Source organism: Phalacrocorax carbo, chromosome 6 (assembly GCF_963921805.1).
Source record: "Phalacrocorax carbo chromosome 6, bPhaCar2.1, whole genome shotgun sequence".
Taxonomy (NCBI): Eukaryota; Metazoa; Chordata; class Aves; order Suliformes; family Phalacrocoracidae; genus Phalacrocorax; species Phalacrocorax carbo.
This window is the reverse complement of record NC_087518.1, coordinates 24,434,513-24,453,522: the sequence shown is the minus strand read 5'-3', so window position 1 is coordinate 24,453,522 and position 19,010 is coordinate 24,434,513. Positions and strand designations below refer to the sequence as shown.

General features: G+C 42.7%; 1 protein-coding gene across 6 annotated transcripts in view; it reads right to left on the bottom strand.

The window, feature by feature from the left end:
- Nucleotides 1-19,010, bottom strand: part of PHF2 (PHD finger protein 2) — a 93,094-nt gene that overhangs the window by 9,739 nt on the left and 64,345 nt on the right. For all 6 annotated transcript variants that reach the window (XM_064454286.1, XM_064454283.1, XM_064454281.1 and 3 more), the window contains 7 exons: nt 17,939-18,028; nt 16,291-16,662; nt 15,247-15,366; nt 13,766-13,884; nt 12,976-13,154; nt 12,676-12,749; nt 10,802-10,959 (listed from right to left, as the gene is read on the bottom strand). In XM_064454286.1, the coding sequence (XP_064310356.1) occupies nt 10,802-10,959; nt 12,676-12,749; nt 12,976-13,154; nt 13,766-13,884; nt 15,247-15,366; nt 16,291-16,662; nt 17,939-18,028 (1,112 nt within the window). The remainder of the gene's footprint in view (nt 1-10,801; nt 10,960-12,675; nt 12,750-12,975; nt 13,155-13,765; nt 13,885-15,246; nt 15,367-16,290; nt 16,663-17,938; nt 18,029-19,010) is intronic.

Genomic DNA, 19,010 nt, shown 5'->3' with positions numbered 1-19,010 from the left:
GTATGAGGCTCTGGAACCCGATATGCTGACCAGACCCATCCCATAGGGAAGTCTGCTGCCTCCCTGGGGCAAGGAGAAGAGACATTACCAGGAAGCTCTCTAGGCTAGTAAAAGCATCCAATTATCATCCACTAGTGGTTGTTCAGGTCAGCAGTGATGAGGTAGCTGAGAGAGGTGCAAAGACAATCAAAAGGGACTTTAGAGAACTGGGGTGATTACTTGAAGGATCAGGAGTGGAGGTAGTGTTTTCCTACATCCCGCCAGGAGACATACGGAAAGGAACAGAAAGTCCCATCTCATTAACATGTGGCTCAGAGGCTGGTGCCAGTGGTGGAATTTTGGGGTTTTTTGGTCATGGGGCAGTTTACATGGCACCAGGCCTGCTGGAGACAGATGGGGTTCACCTGTTGCAAAGGGGGAAAAGGATTCTGGCTCAGGAGTTAGCAGGCCTTGTTGAGAGGGCTTTAAACTAGATATGAAGGGGGAAGGAGATAAAACCAGGCTTGCTAGGAATGAGCCTGGGCTGGCATGCCTGTGTTGGAGAAGAGATCAATAGATCAACTGAAGTGCATTTATACCAATGCATGCAGCATGGGCAATAAACAGGAGGAGCTGGAAGCCATTGCGCACCAGGGAAACTATGATGTGGTCACCATCTGCATGGTGGGTCATGGTGGGATAACTCACACAACTGGAGCACTGCAATGGATAGCTACAAGCTCTTTAGAAGGGACAGGCAAGGAAGGAGAGGTGGAGGGGTAGCCTTGTATGTTAGAGAGTGTTTTGACTGTCTAGAAGTCAACAACAGTAATGATAAGGTTGAGTGCTTATGGGTAAGGATCAAGGGGAAAGCCAATAAGGGAGACATCCTGGTGGGAGTCTGTTATAGACCACACAATCAGGATGAGGAGACAGATGAAGTACTTGACAAATGGCTGGCTGAAGTCTCACAATCTCTAGCCCTTGTTCTTGTGGGAGACTTCAACTTATCAGATATCTGCTGGAAATACATCGCAGCAGAGAGAAAGCAGTCTCAGAGGTTCCTGGAGTGTGTGGGAGATAACTTCCTGACGCAGCTGGTAAGCAAGCCAACCAGGGGAGGTGCCCTGCTGGACCTGCTATTTACGAACAGAGAAAGCCTGGTGGGTGATGTGGTGGTTGGAGGCTGTCTCAGGCTCAGCAACCATGACATGATAGAGTTCTTGATTCTTGGAGAAGTAAGGAAGAGGGTCAGCAAAACCGGTACCCTGAACTTCAGAATGGCAGGCTTTGGATTGTTAACAGAGTCCCTTGGGAGGCAGTCCTGAAGGGCAAAGGAGTCCAGGAAGGCTGAATGTTATTAAAGAAGGAAGTCTCAAAGGCGCAGGAGCAGGCCATTCCCATGTGCCATAAGTCGAGCAGGCGGGGGAGAAGACTGGCTCGGCTGAATAGGGAGCTTTGGCTGGAACTCAAGAGAAAAAGGAGAGTTTACCACCTTTGGAAGAAGGGGCAGGTGACTCAGGAGGACTACAAGGATGTTGTGAGGTTATGCAGGGAAAAGATTAGGAAGGTGAAGGCCCAGCTGGAACTTAAACTGGCCACCACCGTTAAAGATAACAAAAAATGTTTTTATAAATGCATCAGTGACAAAAGGAGGGCCAGGGAGAATCTCCCTCCTTTGTTGGATGCGGAAGGTAACCTTGCCAGGAAAGATGAGGAGAAGGCTGAGGTACTTAATGCTTTCTTTACCTCAGTCTTTAATAGTCAGACTGGTCATCCTCAGGGTTGTCGGGCCCCTGTGCTGGGAAATGGAGATAGTATGCAGAATGAAGTCCCAGCTGTTGAACAGGTGGCAATCACCGACCTGCTCCTCCACCTGGATGTTCACAAGTCCACAGGACCAGATGGGATCCACCCAAGGATACTGAGGGAGCTGGCACGGGAGCTCACCAAGCCACTCTCCATCATTTATCAGCAGTCCTGGTCAACCAGGGAGGTCCCAGATGACTGGAAACTAGCGAATGTGACGCCCCTCTATAGGAAGGGTTGGAAGTAGGATCCAGGGAACTACAGGCCTGTCAGCATGACCTCGGTGGTCATGGAGCAGATCATCTTGAATGCCATTATGCAGTACATGCAGGACACCCAGTGGATGGGGCTCAGCCAGCATGGGTTTATGAAAGGGAGGTCCTGCCTCACTAACCTGGTCTCCTTCTACAATAAGGTGACCTGCTTAGTGGATGATGGGAAGGCTGTGGACATTGTCTACTTGGAGTATAGTAAGGCCTTTGACACCGTCTCCCACAGCATTCTCGTGGAGAAGCTGGCTGCTCACGGCTTGGACGAGTGCACTCTGCACTGGGTTAAAAACTGGCTGGATGGCCGAGACCAGAGAGTGGTGGTTAACGGAGTCAAATCCAGTTGGCGGCTGGTCATGAGTGGTGTTCCCCAGGGCTTAGTGTTGGGGCCGGTCCTGTTCAAGATCTTCATTGATGATCTGGATGAGGTGATTGAGTGTACCCTCAGTAAGTTTGCAGATGACACCAAGCTGGGTGGAAGTGTTGATCTGCTGGAGGGCAGGAAGGCCCTACAGAGGGACCTGGACAGTCTGGATCGTTGGGCCAGAGCCAACGGTATGAGATTTAACAAGGCTAAGTGCTGGGTCCTGCACTTGGGTCACAACAACCCCATGCAACACTACAAGCTTGGAGAGGAGCGGCTGGAAAGCTGCCTGGAGGAAAAGGACCTGGGGGTGTTGGTTGACAGCTGGCTGAATGTAATCCAGCAGTGTACTCAGGCGGCAAGAAGGCCAGTGGCATCCTGGCTTGTATCAGGAATAGTGTGGCCAGCAGGAGTAGGGAAGAGATCGTGCCCTTGTACTCAGCACTGGTGAGGCTGCACCTTGAGTACTGTGTTCAGTTTTGCACCCCTCAGTACAAGAAGGACATTGAGGTGCTGGAGTGTGTCCAAAGAAGGGCAACAAAGTTGGTGAAGGGTCTAGAGAACAAGTCTTATGAGGAGCGGCTGAGTGAGCTGGGGTTGTTTAGTCTGGAGAAGAGGAGGCTGAGGGGAGACCTTATCTCTCTCTACAACTACCTGAAAGGAGGTTGTAGCGAGGCGGGCATCGGTCTCTTCTCTCTAGTAACAAGCGATAGGACGAGAGGAAATGGCCTCGAGCTCCACCAAGGGAAGTTTAGGTTGGATATTAGGAAAAACTTCTTCACCAAAAGGGTTGTCAAGCATTGGAACAGGCTGCCCAGGGAGGTGGTGGGGTCTCCATCCCTGGAGGTATTTAAAAGAAGGGTAGATGTGGTGCTTGAGGATATGGTTTAGTGGCGGACTTGGCAGTGATAGGTTAGCAGTTGGTCTTGATGATCTTAAGGGTCTTTTCCAACCTTAATGATTCTATGATTCTATGATTTAGCGAGGTGGGAAAGCACGCTCCCTGCAATATAGAAGAACATAGAAGAACAATAATCGTGTCAGAGAATGCCAGACTAATTCTGCAACAGGCAGAACACATAATCAAATATTACCAGAACTTTGGAGTTTGGGCAAATAGTGAAATGCAAAAAACCTCACTGTGGTAATGATATTTTTTACAGTTATGCAATAGAAGCCACTAACATACAGCATTTCCCAAGTAAGTTAGCAGTACCACATTGCTTTGTCTTACTTGATCTTAATTTAATCCACTTTAAACCATTACAAGACTCCAGACAGAGTAACGTAAAAGACATAATGGCATTTTCCGGGCACTAATTGCATTTATAAATAATCCTGAAAATTAGTTAAGACTGGTGTTAGCAGCTAGCAACTCAGGGAATAGAAGAACATCGAAAAACTTATTTAGGAAAGAGATGTTTTAATCCCTTCATTATCATGCCAGGTGCCTTAGCTTTCTCCCTGTCAAAGGCATATTTTGCACTATCTATAAGCAATTAATATATTTTCTTTCAATTTTTCCCCCAACTGTTTTTGCAAACACCGGACACTTAAAACACCACAAACAGACCATCGAACACTGACCACTAAATGGGCAAATCAGAGAGGAACTCCCTTAAGCAACACAATCTTCAACAAATAAATTGTGGAATATGATCAAAACCAGTGGTTCTGAGAGTCAAACTACAACCTGAATGTGTGGGTGAAATGTCTCAAGGAGACAGAGCTACATACGGGGCAAAGTGTTTCTCATTAGGGCATGGGCTTGTGTGTTCTTCCATTAGAGTTATTTCAGCTTTCGAAGCCAAAAAAAGTTCAAGAAGAATCAGGAAGCAATTTTTAAGCTCTGGAAGGCCATATCCTCTTTCTGTAGATTCAGCAATGATTTCAAAAGAAACATCTATGAAAGTAAACTATCTGTGAGTTACAGCTATGACTTAAAAAACATTTTAAATGAACATGGGAGCAGGAGCAAAGGAGCCAGAGTGCTTCTGTCCCGGTGCTCCCTTCCCAGCAGCTGGCTGGCAAGGGCCCTTCGAACACACAGCAAGGTGGCACTTGGCGATAGCGCAGACCCTGCCACTGCTCTGCAAATCCTGGCAGCCTTGCTTTCCTTTCCTCAAACTAAAAAATGATGTTGTGGATGAACAGAGAAAAGGGCACTTTAATAAACTGACCGGTAGCAGTTTGTGCCTTTTGTAGTGGGCTCCACTTCAGCATTTTGCACAGCCTCCCTTCTCAGGATTTTATTGTTTCCTTTTACGCTTGTAAAGACAAGGACACGATTGAGAGATTAGTTTGCTGCAATAACCATTTGCTGCCTAGCAAGCATCTGGTAATTTTCAGCTGTGTACAGTGCAGGAACTGAAAGAGGTCCACACTGGAAACTGCCAGCTTCTCCTGTAACACCCAGCACCGCATGATAAACCTTGGTGCAACTGCCATACAGTCCGCAGACAAAAGAACCACTCAGATGACCAAAAAGGCATGGCCAAAGCAGCACGGTGGCCACCTGAATGACCCACAGGGCTGAAATGCAGAGGACAAGGCTGAGGTATGCCAGGCCCAGCTCCCATCCGGAGCCCACGCTGAGTTGGTACAGAGCCCGACAGGTCGGGCTTGCACCGCACCGAGCAGCCTGAGCTCACCAGCCTGCTAATGAGCCACATGCATCACCATCACCAGCAACTGCCTTTCTGCTGCTGCTCCTGCGAGTTGAAACTGGCAGCATGTTTTCACATTATTAACAGAGAGAAGAAACAGAAAGGAAAATTTGCTGTTAAAACTCATCTCAAATAAAAGCTCCCCCAGGGTTGACCAGCCTGCAGCGCTGGTTGGGACAGCATGATGAGGGGCAGGGAAGGGCAACTCAACTCAGTGGGAACCTGAGGCAGAAGACATTGGTCTGTATGACACAGATGGCTTTGCGCCCTACACACAGTGCTCTCTGCAACTATTTATTGTGTTGGGTTTAAGCCTCTGGGCCTCAGTGTCCCAGAACAGCTTGCTGTTGCTAGCAGTATCTTTGCCAGGAAGGAGAGCATAAAGCATCCCTTCAGGCTACATTTTGGGGCTTTCACATTGCCTGTGTTACCCGCCTGGACTTGACAAGAGCATCCTTTCCCTGACAGCATGTTCCAGTGCAGGTAACAATAGGCAAACAGCCATGATCATGACAAGAATACATGGAATTCAGCATAGACTAAGGTTTTACTTCCTTAGTTGAGGCTGGCCCCTGTGCTGCCTGGGCACTGGAATAATCCCAACACACTGAAGCTAGGAGAAGGTATCAGGCAGGGAGCTGGTGCCTCACTTTTCACAACCAATTCTACTACTGCCATCTCTCTCTGAGGGTTCAACATCTCTAGGCAGATCATCCCCTTCCTTTCATAAGCAATTACTGAGCCTTTCACCTGTATCCTCACATTTAGAAACTGAATTTATTAATTGCAGCAGAATATTACTCATTGAGGGGTGGCTTCTTCCACATCCTCCATGCTGCCTACACAGACAGCTGGAGGCACCAAAGAGCAAGACAGGTATGACAGACAGTAATCTCACTAATGTCTCACCTTGCCTCTGAATAACTATCACCCAGTCTCATCTAAAGATTAGGGGAAAAATAGATAAGGGCAAAGGGAAGTTACAGGAACCACTGAGCATTTTCTAAATGGCAATAAGAACTAACTTGAAACAAGAACTATCTCATGGGGTTACAGAGAAGCCAGAGCCAGACCCTTCTTGGCGGTGCACAGCAATAGGATGAAAGGCAGTGGTCACAAGCTGTAGCAGGGGAAATCCTAACCTGACCCAGGAAGAAAAGGTCCATATTGAGGGTGGCCAAGCAGCTCACACAGAGAGGCTGCAGAATCCCCATCCATTTTTATTTATCTATTTTTAGATTTGTTTTTGTTTATTTATCATTTTAAAACTCACCAGGGCAATGCCCTGAACAATCAGGTGAAACTTTGCAGCTGGATGTGCTGTGAGCAGGCAGCTGCATTAGGTGACTTCCTGAGGTCCCTTCCAACTGCTGTTACTCTGGAATACTTCAAATAAGAACCATTAAAAAACAGTTGTGCATATAAGGGGAAGGCAATAAATTGCTGTCCTCTCTCTGCAACAGTATTTCCCTGTCATTTCTGCACTCCCCCTCACTCTACCTGTGGCCAAATGCAAATGAACCACAAAAAGAAGTGGAGCCAAGACAGTAATGTCTTATCAATATTTTGAAGAAGTCATGGTTGTATAAAACTATGGAACTCAAATAATTTCAAATACAAAACCAGCATTACCTTCCCTTTTTGAATCAGACCTGGAAACAACAATTTTGCTCAGTTCAAGATCATGTGACTACCAGTCCCTCCAAGCTTTTTCCATATTCCATTTCAATTCTTTCAGACTCTTTCCACATTTGCAGCAGCCTTTATGCAGGACCTCTGTCATTATATCTCCCCATCTTGCAACCACTGACACAAGTATGGGAGATGCAGTTCTCTAGAGCAATCTAGGTAATGCCATCAGGGCATTCAGTTTGGTCAGCTGCAAATGACAATACGATATTTTACAAAATAAAGTTTCACACAATTCAGATAAGGTCATTATCACAAAAAGCCCTGACCTGCTTCCTCTGGTTCTGGTCTGACAGGGTTCCATGCTTCCCCCTTGAGAGCTGGCTCTCATCTGCACAGACCACTGTGTGGGCAAAGGAGATTCCACATAGACCTACCTACACTGCTGCTACATGGAGTATCCAGAGCATACGTACATATATATATATGTATATATACAAATACATACATATGCCAACCTTTTATCTGCCTTACAAGTAGAGAAAGATGGAAATTGTTCCTGAGAGTCAGACATGACCATGTTGGCATTATGTTGCAACACATTATGTTTGAATATCATGTTTCCTCCATCTTTTTTTAAAAACGCACGTTTTGGCCATTTAAAAAGCCTAGCATAATTATGACACGAAACATAGTAATTTCATTTATGGGGAGCTTTTTTCAATCAAGCTGCAACACACACTGCCAAAGCCTAATTGTTTATACAAGAGGCAAAATTGATATGACACATTCCCACTAAACTACCACACACAGTGTAGTAATTCATGCAGAGTTTAGTTATGTGACTGCATTTGCGACTTTGATTTCAGAAACCGCAAAGTCTACAAATACACTGGGTACAGAGCCCAGGCTGAAGGGAGGAAAAATGAAAGGCCTGAGTTCGACTCCATTACTGAGTGGCAGTTTTAACCCACTGCAGATGACAAAAGGCATGTCCCAAGCAAGGTAGAGAATCTTTGAGGACCATTTCTTTAACCTGTTTTTTCCCACTTACCCCTGCATTTCTGCACATTCGTAAGCAGGCAGCTAACCATGTTATACAGAAAATGGTTAGTAGTGTAAACATGGCCAGGCAGATTTCTTTTAATTCTTACAACGGTTGATAAATTTTCTTATTTTATACCAAACTTCAAGCATGGGAGTCATATTACACTGGCAACTTTATTCCCAGAGTTAGATACAGCTAACTACCTGCCAACATGTCTAATTACCTGCCAAAATGTAAGTGTAAATTCAACATAAACACTAATTCCATTATGCAGCATAACACAGAATGGAAAACGAATGCACAGGAACAGTCAGATAGACAACAAATGTGAATGCAATTATTTCTTTTGAAGAGCAGGTGCAGAGTCAGGGCCAAATCTCAAGAGATCAGGAAAATCTAGAATCACAGACCCACTTGAACTCAGACAACAAAAAATATTCTATTTCCTGGGAGCTGCAGACGGATTGGTACCTCTCCCCATAACCTCTGCAACCACAGGAGGTGGTTGGCTGTTTTGATCAACCACTTCTTACTAGGAAGAAGGCAGTAACAGGAAAACCAGGACTAAATTGAGATCACACCTCCTGTAGAAATAGCAGCCTTGTCAAGATAAACCTTCTACGGATATGTAGTGACTACGTTACTTGGTTTTAAAATCATTGGCATTTTTCACCCCACATTAGGAATGAAAAGAGAACTCTTACAGGAGAATCCACATGCACACCTCTGTTCCACCCAGAGATGACGATCCCTGTCACTGTGCTGCAACAAGTAATAAACTCTAAATGTTGATGCACAAAGGCAAGGCTGTCTCTCACAGAGGTGCCTGGTACGTCACAGCTAATATACCCTGCATGAAGTCAGTCTATATAATATGCTTTAATCTCTTGCAACCATCTAAATTGTGAAAGAGGCAATTGCGTAATAAATTGAGAAGGTTGAACCAGAAGATGTTTCTGGTTCAGCAACACTCTCTGCTTTAGATTTCTCGGTAGCTCTGTCACCACACCACAACCTTAAAAAATTCCATCTTCTCTCTCAACATCAAAAAACCTATCTTTTTTTTTTTTAAACTCACTGATAAAATTTGCTTCTATGGTTTCCTTTGGTAACTTATTCCATATGTTCCCTTCTGACCACGAGGCATCTCTTGGAATTCCCAGATCCGGCTTTTAACTTCCAATCTTTCCCAGGTTTAGGTAATATCTTCCTCTCTGAGGGGACCTTCTTGTTCCACTTTAACAAGTCCTTTCAAATTTGCAGCTGCACTCTTCCTGGGTCATGCACACTCAACAGCCAGCAAGGGCACAGCACAGGTGAGGACAGCACCAGTCTCCCTGTCCAGTCTGTTTTCAATTCTCAGACCATTCCTACACCTACTTCTACTTCCCCCACAGGTTCTGTGGTTTTGTATAACCATGGCAGACCTAGAGAAAGCAAGGAGGAAAAAGATGCTGTTGAGGTACCCCAGCAACCACTGAATGTGGTATCTGGCTTTACTACTAAAGCAGATTGGTTTTGCTGCTTCACATGTATAAAATAGTGCAACACACCTCTTTGCTTCCATGCAACATCTGCTATATGAATCACAAGTAGGATTATCACTGCTTCAAGCAGCCAGCCTGGAGAACCAACACGTCCTTCCTGCCTGTCTGGTTGAGGTGTTTTTCAAATGAAGGCAGAGTGGAGATGGAACTGGCTTACTAAAATGCCAAACAAGAGCGGCCTTACTGCACGTTTCACATCATTTCCCACATCACCACTGACTTGTAATTCTCACCTTTCAGAGGATAATTCCTTTATTTGCACAACAGGCATATTTAGAGGCTAGAAACTTGTGCCCACAATTTACCAACAGCCCACAGCTTCCAGAAGTACCAAGGCTGTGGTCTCTGTGGAGCAGTGGCAAGTGCTTAGGTGAATACCTCTGGTTTTCTAAAGATGGGGGACAAATCATTCCGTTAAGACTGCAGCAGCAAAGATCTACTTAATCATCAGACTACTAGGGCATAAGACATAGCAGTTCCTGCTGCAGTGTCATTCTGTGCATGGAAGCCATAAACTCAACTGATATTCCCAAACCCCCTTCCTGATATTTGTTCCTAAGGTTTGAGTCAAGCAAGACATTTCTGTATGTGAAGAGGCCCACTAGCTTCTTTTGAAACAACATGCATGCTTCTGTTACCTAATTCTGTATCAGTAGTTTAAGATCAGACTTGGCCTGTAAAGAGTGAAGGTAGTGAACCCATACATTTTATTGAGATGGGCCCAAGCAAAACCCTGTTCCAGACAGCCCTGAACTGCAGGATTTGAGTCTAGGAACCATATTTTCCAATTTTGCATTTCTTTTCACTGCTCACTGTTTGGATTGCTAAAAGATCTACTGCTGTACCTTATTAACCACATTCCAAAACATCCAGACATCCAGTGTCAACTTCAATGTTCACTGACAGCGGTCCCACATGAAACACAACCAAGCCCAGGCAAGCACTTCCAATCTAGGTACAAAAGTACCCATGAAAAAGTTTGGTTTTTTCCAAGCCATGTGTTTTGGCGGGGAGAAGAATGATGACCAGGGGTGTGAGGGAGGGTAGATGGTTTCCTATTTTCTTCTTTCAAACATTCAATGTTTGTGGAACTGTGCAGCACCTCACAATGCCTTATGGAAGGAATGCTGGCCATTTAGATTACTTTACTACTACATTAAAAAACATTATTCATGCCCTCAAGCTGCATTCACTGAACTCTCACTTCCTTCTGAATGATTCATCTACTATAGTATTATTGCTAAAATGGATGTTCAGCCTTTACAGATGTGAAATGCCTCTATTTATTCAAATTATAGCACCAAAATCTTTCCCACACACTCTCCCACCTCTCCCTTCAGATCACAGTATAAAGGCAGAATTTGCTTACTGGAGAAAAAAGCAGTTACTGACCTGCAAAATTCATTCTCTCTCTCACTCACATGCACACAACCACAAAAGAGTAATTTTTGTTTATGGATAAGAGGAAAAAAGCATCCATTGGTGCGTACCTGTTGGTGTTATACTCTAAACCCCCAACTTCCTTGCTTGCCTGCAAAAGATCAAGAATTCCTGCTGAACTTCCACTCTCTTTCTTTACTTTGGAATTGCGCCCTGGCTTTGCCTCTGTGTCAATGTGAAGCAAATCTTCATCTGACGAGTCATCACTCTGCAAAAACAAGGAAAAGGCTCAAAAAATCAGAAAGTCACCAAGTTAATCAATAAGAACAGCACAATAATTTCTGCACCCTGCTGCTCTTCCAAAGACACAGGGCTAGCATTTGAAATTTGCTTTAATTGAAGGGAAAAAACCCAACCAAACAAAACCATGTATCCAGTAAAAATCAGTTTCCTTGCAGCCTGTAGGCACAGCAGGTTTTTCTCTCCCCTTCCAACCCTGGAGAACCAGCTTTGAGATCTGATCCTGTGCATAGGATCAAACCGCTGTAACAGTGGTGCTTCCAGGCGCTGTGCTATTCTCTTGGCCCCTGCTCCTACTCTTCAGACCATGACCCACGTAGCAAAAGAAGTGAACATGTGGCCGTATCTCTGTCAGCCCAGATATGCATCAGGACAGAGGCCTGTATCCTGCAAGACTATTAACAAAGCCAGTTCAGACACAGGGACAGACCCACTTCTGCCATCCTTACTGACAGAGAACAAGAAGATCTGACAGTGGAATGGGATATACACATATAAACAGTGGCACGCGAGGCCACTGAAGGAAGCTACCTGCATCTCTCTTTCTGGGGTTGGTATCTGTATGCACTGTAGCTGAGTACAATAGAAGTACTTTTTTTCCCTATTCTTGCCCTGCTTTCAGGCCTCTGAAGTCCCAGCCCTTGTTGTTTAGACTGCCAATCATTGTCCTCTCCAGAAACTGGCCTACCTCCTTAAGCTTCTGTGCCGTGAGATACCAGTATGTTTTTCCCTGTTCTCTGTGCACCAGACATGAACTACTGACTCAGGCGAGGAGGGCTGCACTTGCTCTTGAACAAAACCAGGATGGAAAGGATTCCTTAGTTCTTAGGGCCAAACATTTCAGTCACCTACATGTCTATGTTAACAAGCTATTTTGCTTTCTTTGACTTATTCAGATATTATAATATGAATTTGTATTAACCACAGTTGGGCAAAACATTTCATTTTAATGCCATTTAATTTCCAGAACTGAGCTAACAGAAAGCAAACTTAGGCCTGTGCTATTCGGTTTCGTGAAGGTAAGCTGTAAACAGGCACATTGACACTGCCTCAAGTTAGGGACATGCTAAAGTATCACATCAAGTCAAGGGCATTCTAGATGTAAGCCCATAATCGGCAGAGGGAAAATCTGCTAAGTGATAGCAAACAAAACCTTTAATTGCTACATAATAGGTATTAAGGGCTTCTAGTAATGTGAAATGCCAAATGACATGGGTCCAGTTGTATTAGCATTACTCCAAGTTTCATCTGTCAAACGTGAGCAGGGAAATTTAATGATCAGTGTTCAAAGCACATGGAAATGGGAGAACAAACACAGGTAGGGAGCACAGCTGTGCCTGGCAGCAATGTAACATCAAGTGAGGTACAACAGAAAACTCCTTCTGACCCTTGCCGTTCCATCTTATGGCTTGCTCCTGTTCTTGTGTCATGATGCAACTGTCATGGTCTCCATGCACACTTCCCATCAGGCCTCATCATGTACAAGCAGTTCAAGCCACAGTACCCAATCATGCTTAGCCCTGGCAATGTCTGAATGCTACCTGTTCTGGGTAGACTGTGACTGCAGAATGAAGGAGATGATGTGGCAACAGCCTGTACAAAGGCTTTGCTACTATACTGCCCCACATACTGTTAGAGACAGACAATGGGTGCTTGCTTGTGCTAGGTACAATAATAACCATACCTTGTATGATACCGACTCCACCTTCGGCTTCTTAACAGGAGTGTGCTGCACAGTGTCTTTTTTATCTGATAAAACTGATTTTAAAAAAAGAAGAAAAACAAAGTCATGGTTCTTTTCCCTTCAAAAGATAGCATTCCTAAGCCATAACTTCTAAAGCAATTCAAATCCACTTATATTTCACTGACAGTTAAGAATTGGCTTGCTTTATTATAAATCACACAGATTTTAAAGACTAATTTTGGATAATCAACCCATAAGACTTTGTTGTGCAGATACAGATGAAACAGGAAAAATTCTTACAGGACAGTTCTCTTTTTGTAGTGTTTTTCTTCCTTCTGATTGGAAACTCATCAATTTTTAGCTCACCATCATCTGACACATATTCATATTCATCTCGTACAGGTTTTGCTTTATCTTCTTTAAAATTCTGCAGTGACCCAAACACACTAGTATTCAGCTGGGTTTTGACTCCCTTTGAACTGAAGGGAAAAAAAATTACAAATCAGTAACAATACTTTGATTGGAAAGCATTTTGCAAATTGACAGAGAGGAAGACAATGATTATCTCTATGTAGAAATCTCAGTCAACTTGAATACTTTCAGAGGTGCCACAGAAATTGGAATAATTTTACAAACACACTTCTATCCCTTCAATTCATATCTCAAAATATGATGCTGGCTGGAGTAGCCACAGCTGGCTTCAAATAAGGACTCTATTATTTAAAGCTGCCTCAAGGTATATCATGATACACAACATGCACACATAGCATGGCATTTTGGTACACAGCATTCATTTAACAGTTTCTTAAAAAAGTACCCTGAATAGGATCTGCACAAAACCCACTTAATATAACTCAACTAGTAAGAACATGAAGTGCCAAGACATGACAGACTGCCTGCTGTTATGGCCAGCTATGCTGGGTTCTAAGTAAAATCAAGTTCTAGAGTGAAGAACTTTTTTCATAAGTCTATTTTCTACATTGACCAGAAAGGCAGATTTTCACCTTCTTGTATAAAAAAACATAAATAATGGCAAGACTTTTTAATCCGCTTCCTTTAATTGATGTGTATTGTCATGTTTTTTACTTACCCAAGCAACTTCTTATTAGAGAAAGAGAATGTAAATTTGTTGTCCTTATTTCCTGATAAAGGCATCTTTTCTGATTTGTGTTCCTCTTCCATTTTTAGAAGTGAATCGGGTTTACTGTTCTGAAAGGCAAAAGACCCAAAACAAATCAATAAAATTAGTTGAATGAGTTGTTGACATTTCAGATTCCTAGGAATCAATTGATCTATATGCAGATATATATGTTACAATATGTTAATATGTATAATTATCATATAATATGTTCCCCCAAATGTGATAATAGAGGATTACACTCTTAGACTACATAGGGTTTAGTTCAGGGACTTGTCCACCACAAACACGATGCCAAATTTAAATATTGCTCTCTTAAATTGGTACAGACTGATGTAAAGTACTGAAAGCACATTTTGTGAATTAGAGCACTGGCTAAGCACATGGCTCATCAGCAACATGCCTGTGTGGCTAAGGACAGAATCTAGCATAGTACCTGTAACCTCACAAATACAACTGCATTTTATTCCCAGGCCCCACTTGCTTCTTTTAGCTTGAAATATGAATTTAGTAATTTAATATCAAAGTCATTCAGTGCAAAGGAAACCTTTCATTATTTTTTAAGCATTGCCTTAATACTTTCCTAAGCTGTACCGGCTGTGGTACAGCTGGTACCACACGCACAATGAGTTGGTGCATATTGATCTAATCACATCAACTGTGACTTTAACACAAAAATTTTTGATTTCTCTAATGTTAATGATTCGTGATTCTTAGTAGTTTCCTCATATGAAAAAGCATGTACTTTTGTTTTGTTTTGGGAAATTTCTTTGCACCTTTGTCTTTAGAGTTCACAAAGCAGGTAAAATTCACACAGCTATTTCTGTGAGAAAGCCTAGTGTCACCTTGTTTTAAATGGTACCTAGAGAAAAAAATGTATTATTCTATGAATGAATTTTACTCTCATAGAATCATTAAGGTTGGAAAAGAACTCTAAGATCATCAAGTCCAGCCGTCAACCCAACACCACCATGCCTCCTAAACCAGGCCCTGAAACCATGTCCTGTCACCCTACATTAGCCCCTCAGGAAGGCAAGCTTTTAATTCACATGGCATAATTCAGATTTCATTAACTCTACTTTTATGCCATCGTTAGTTATTGATTTCTCTGGAACTACTCCAGACTTAAAGTAGTACGACTATGTTAAAGTAAGAATCACAAAAGAGGTCAGCACTGAAAAATCTCACTATTAACAGTGTTCCCACTGGCTTCAGCAAGGATGAAGATGAGCAATTCAGCATATGCTTTTGAAGAATCTACCCCTCCTCCTCTGTCAGTGATTACTTGATTATTTTCTGATTAAATTTTTTTCTTTAGGAACTGAAAATTGGTGCCTTGTACTCTCTGCTTAGGCAGACCTATGAACATTTCTCCACCCTTCACTTATCACTATGTGGTAGAATCAGCAGTAGAATTTAACAGCAGACATTACCTTATATTTCCATTTGGCTTCTGTTTTGCTTTTATTTTGCTCTCGAAGTTCAAATTTCTCCACCTCACTCTGCTTACTAGCAGTTTCCTTATTGGGAACGCTTAAAACATTCTTTGCAGCCTAAGGAAAAAGTCAGCATGTATTCTTAATGAGGTGGGAGCGCTGGCATGTTACAGAAACACATTTTTTACATGGAATATAACATGCTATGTTTTTGAAAACCCCTCTTTTGATTCATTCTTTTTGAACCCAAATATGAGATTCAATCAAATATTGCTGCTTCAGAGAATGCAGAAGACTAGCTGCATTTCTTCTTGATATACCAACATACAAGATTACTGTAAAAACATACCGGTCTCCCTGCCTATTGCTCTGGACAGGTTTGATACACTGCATACAAACTACTAGGAAATTCAGAAGTGTTTTAGGAAAGCCTTATGGATACTTCTTAACAAACAGTGTACAACACGTTACTCCATCAGTGCCTCAGTGAAATCCTGGCCCCTACTGAAGTCAGCAGCAAAATGGAACTTGCCCTACATGGGCAAAAATGGAGGCAAGCTATTGCTTTATCTTCATTATCCTTATCTTCATTCACTCATTCTAGAGCAAAATCTCAAGCAAATAAAGTGCTTTAGAAATTAGTTACTTCACCTTTGACAACCAATTATGGAAATGCACAAAGTGCTAACAACACTTGAAATAAGAATATAATAGTTCAAGGGCCATTAAAAATGTCTTTTAATTTTCATCTTGCCTCAGCTTTGGCAGGGAACTGGCAGTAGTTTGCCAGACTCAGCTTGAATCAATAGATTTCTTGGAGACTCCATATCAAATGAATAACCAAGCAAACAGTCAAATCAAATCAATCAAATCAGTCAGTTAAAAAAAGGGTGAAAAGCTAGCATTTACAAAACTTTCATTTACTTCAGTGGAGACAGGGTTTTACACTGTGTTGCTCAAATTTTTATTTGCATGAGACCTAAGGAGTGATTTTATCCCTATTATGGCAAGAGAACAGGGAGAGGTTAAAATATGACCCACCTTCCCCTTCTTTGGTGTCTCGATCTTTGTCAAAGCCTCCTTTGTGTGTGCCTCCAGCAAGTCGAGATTCGGGATGGCTGGCGGTGGAGTCTCTTTTGCCTTCTTTCCTTTCTTTTTTCCTTCTCCCTTAACTTTTGGTGTTTTGGGAGGCTTAGGGGGTTTGGGTGGCTTAGGAGGTTTGGGGGGTTTGGATGGCTTGAGTTGTTTGGGGGTTTTCACAGTTTTGGGAGTCTTTTTTTTAGGGGGCTTTTCTACAGGTGGGGGCGGAGGCGTCACTTGGACAGGTGATGGTGCCTCCTCCTTCTCCACAGGACAGATCTCCTCAGCATTTGTGTTGGCACTCATGTCTGCTTTGCTGGCTTTCGAAGCACTCTGTAGTTTAGCACAAAATGGCAAGACATTCAGACCCACCTGACTCACGTTAGATATTCCCCTGCACCCTCCTTCCTCGGGAAAACAAACCCGAAGATCTTCCCCTCAAGAAAGGGGTAACTGCATTCACAGGTCAGGCTGGCCAAGGAATCAAAACCACATCACATGCCACAGAAATGCTCTGCTTACCACTAATTCCCACCCCTACATTGCTCAAGCACAAGTCTGGCCAGGAGAAACTCCAGTGGCTTTGTAACAAATATAACTCTCGTCAGGTAAGACTGTCCATACAAACAAATGTATAAAATTAATGGTCTTTTGTTTAAAATGCTAATCAGCTTGAGCACAAACCATTTCCATTTAATCCAGATGTGATAAATGTAGCAGAATCATGTTTCATGGCTTCAGGAAAAAGAAGCAGTAAAATAGCTGCCTGATTAAAATTAACACTGCCTGACTAATTAAAAAGAAATTATTTTCTGCTTAACTTGCCATTCTGACAATCAGAAAACTTACATACTACATGAAAGAGGATAAAAGGACAAGATAGATTTCAATTTTGAGGCCTTTGGATATAGTTAGAAAAGGGATGGAATGTAACACAATGTTTTCTTAAAACAACCAAACTAGTTATTGTGACAATAACTTGCACTGTCACATATCTCCACTAAGTGGAATATGATGCCAGACTCCATGCAACCTCCTTTTTTTGTTTTCTTGGGTTGAGTGTTTTTTTTACAGGGGTAGGGTACAATTATTATTGCATTAACTATAGTAATTCTGCCTAGAATCCAGCCAAGAGCATGGCTTCCAATTGGGACAATGTGCAGAATAGTCCCAAGTTCAGACAATGTCATAGACAAGACTGACGGATGTAAGAAAAAGGAGATATTACATAGGGAACATGATCACAGGGATGGCAACAATGTTGTTTGAGTTCTGTCATATTTTTGGGTAGGGAGTAGCTAAAGTGAAAGAGAAAATAAGGATGGAGAGGGGAATGTGGCCAGTCCAGGTAGGAGAAGGTGGAGGACGAAGGATGTAGGACAGGCAGACACAGCGTAAAGCTGAGGAGAAAGGAAACAGTAGCCCAGAATATGTGGCAACTCAGCCATGGGCAGGAGTCCTGAGCAGTCCCCCTACTGCGAAACCTCATATGAATTCTTTTAATGAAGAGAGTGGGAAAAAAAGATTAATTTATTTCAAGTCATCCATTTTATAGCCCAGATTATTACAAGACCCACAATATAGCTAATATTACAAAAAGAGCACAAACCTCACTTAATCTTATTTCTTTGGCAAGGTCCTTGATAAGTTGTGCTGGTTTGAAGTTTTCTGGTAGTTCATCTTCATGCTCTGCTAAAGCCTAAAATGGAACAAAGCCAGACTGCTGTTTCTGTGCATGTTTTTTGCAAAAATATATAAAAAAAAAACCTCATTAACTGACACATCAGTATTTTTCCTAGGTACTGAAATCAATACTGACTGCATCAGTACTGCAAATAAGGAAAATATACTTTTTCCCCCTTTTGTATGTTCTTGTAAATAGTCTTTGTCAGATATTATTGTATTTTCACAACTGCAGCACCACTTCGCTCACCCCCTTATATGAGATTCTGTGAGAAATTCCTTTTCTACATCTACAAGGAGAGACTGTCTTAGGCTGCTGTCTTCAGTGAGTATAACAGGCATATACTTTATCAGCAGAGTGGTTTGGGAGCTCCCTGACAAGACTAACAACATTTCCTTTCACATGTCATGTTATAATATTCAAAGTTCAACTTCACCTAAATACCAACACAGTCTCACTTCCTTTGACTCATCTCTGTGGCAAGTGGAATAGTAAACAGGGTGACAGGGAGAAGAGAGCTTCCACACCAGTCATTCCTTCTGCAGGAAACCAGGGAGCAATTCTGAATGCAGGCTCAAGCACTGGCTTTTTGCAGTAGGGAGCAGCCAAGTCCCTGACTACGTTTAAATATGGGACAGCCACCTAACTGACCTAACTGTGTACGTAACATTGTGTACTCAGCTACTCATCCCTTCTTAAAATATCTGAAAATCCTAAAGCTGCTAGTTCCCCTGTTCACATTTTATGATTGAATGGCCTGTCTCCTGCAGCTAGTTCCCCAAAACTTTAGGAGCAATACACACAAGAATAGCACTTCTGAAATGACTGCAGCAGGAAATTCAAGCTCCAAATCCCTTTAAGCCTTCTCTCCAACCAATATGTATTTCCTGGCTCAACTAATGTGCTGATTTGCAGGAACTGGGCACCTTGTCCACACAAAAATGCAGGCGTTGTTCTAGGCCTTGCTCGCATACACAACCTTTGCTTAATTGATTTG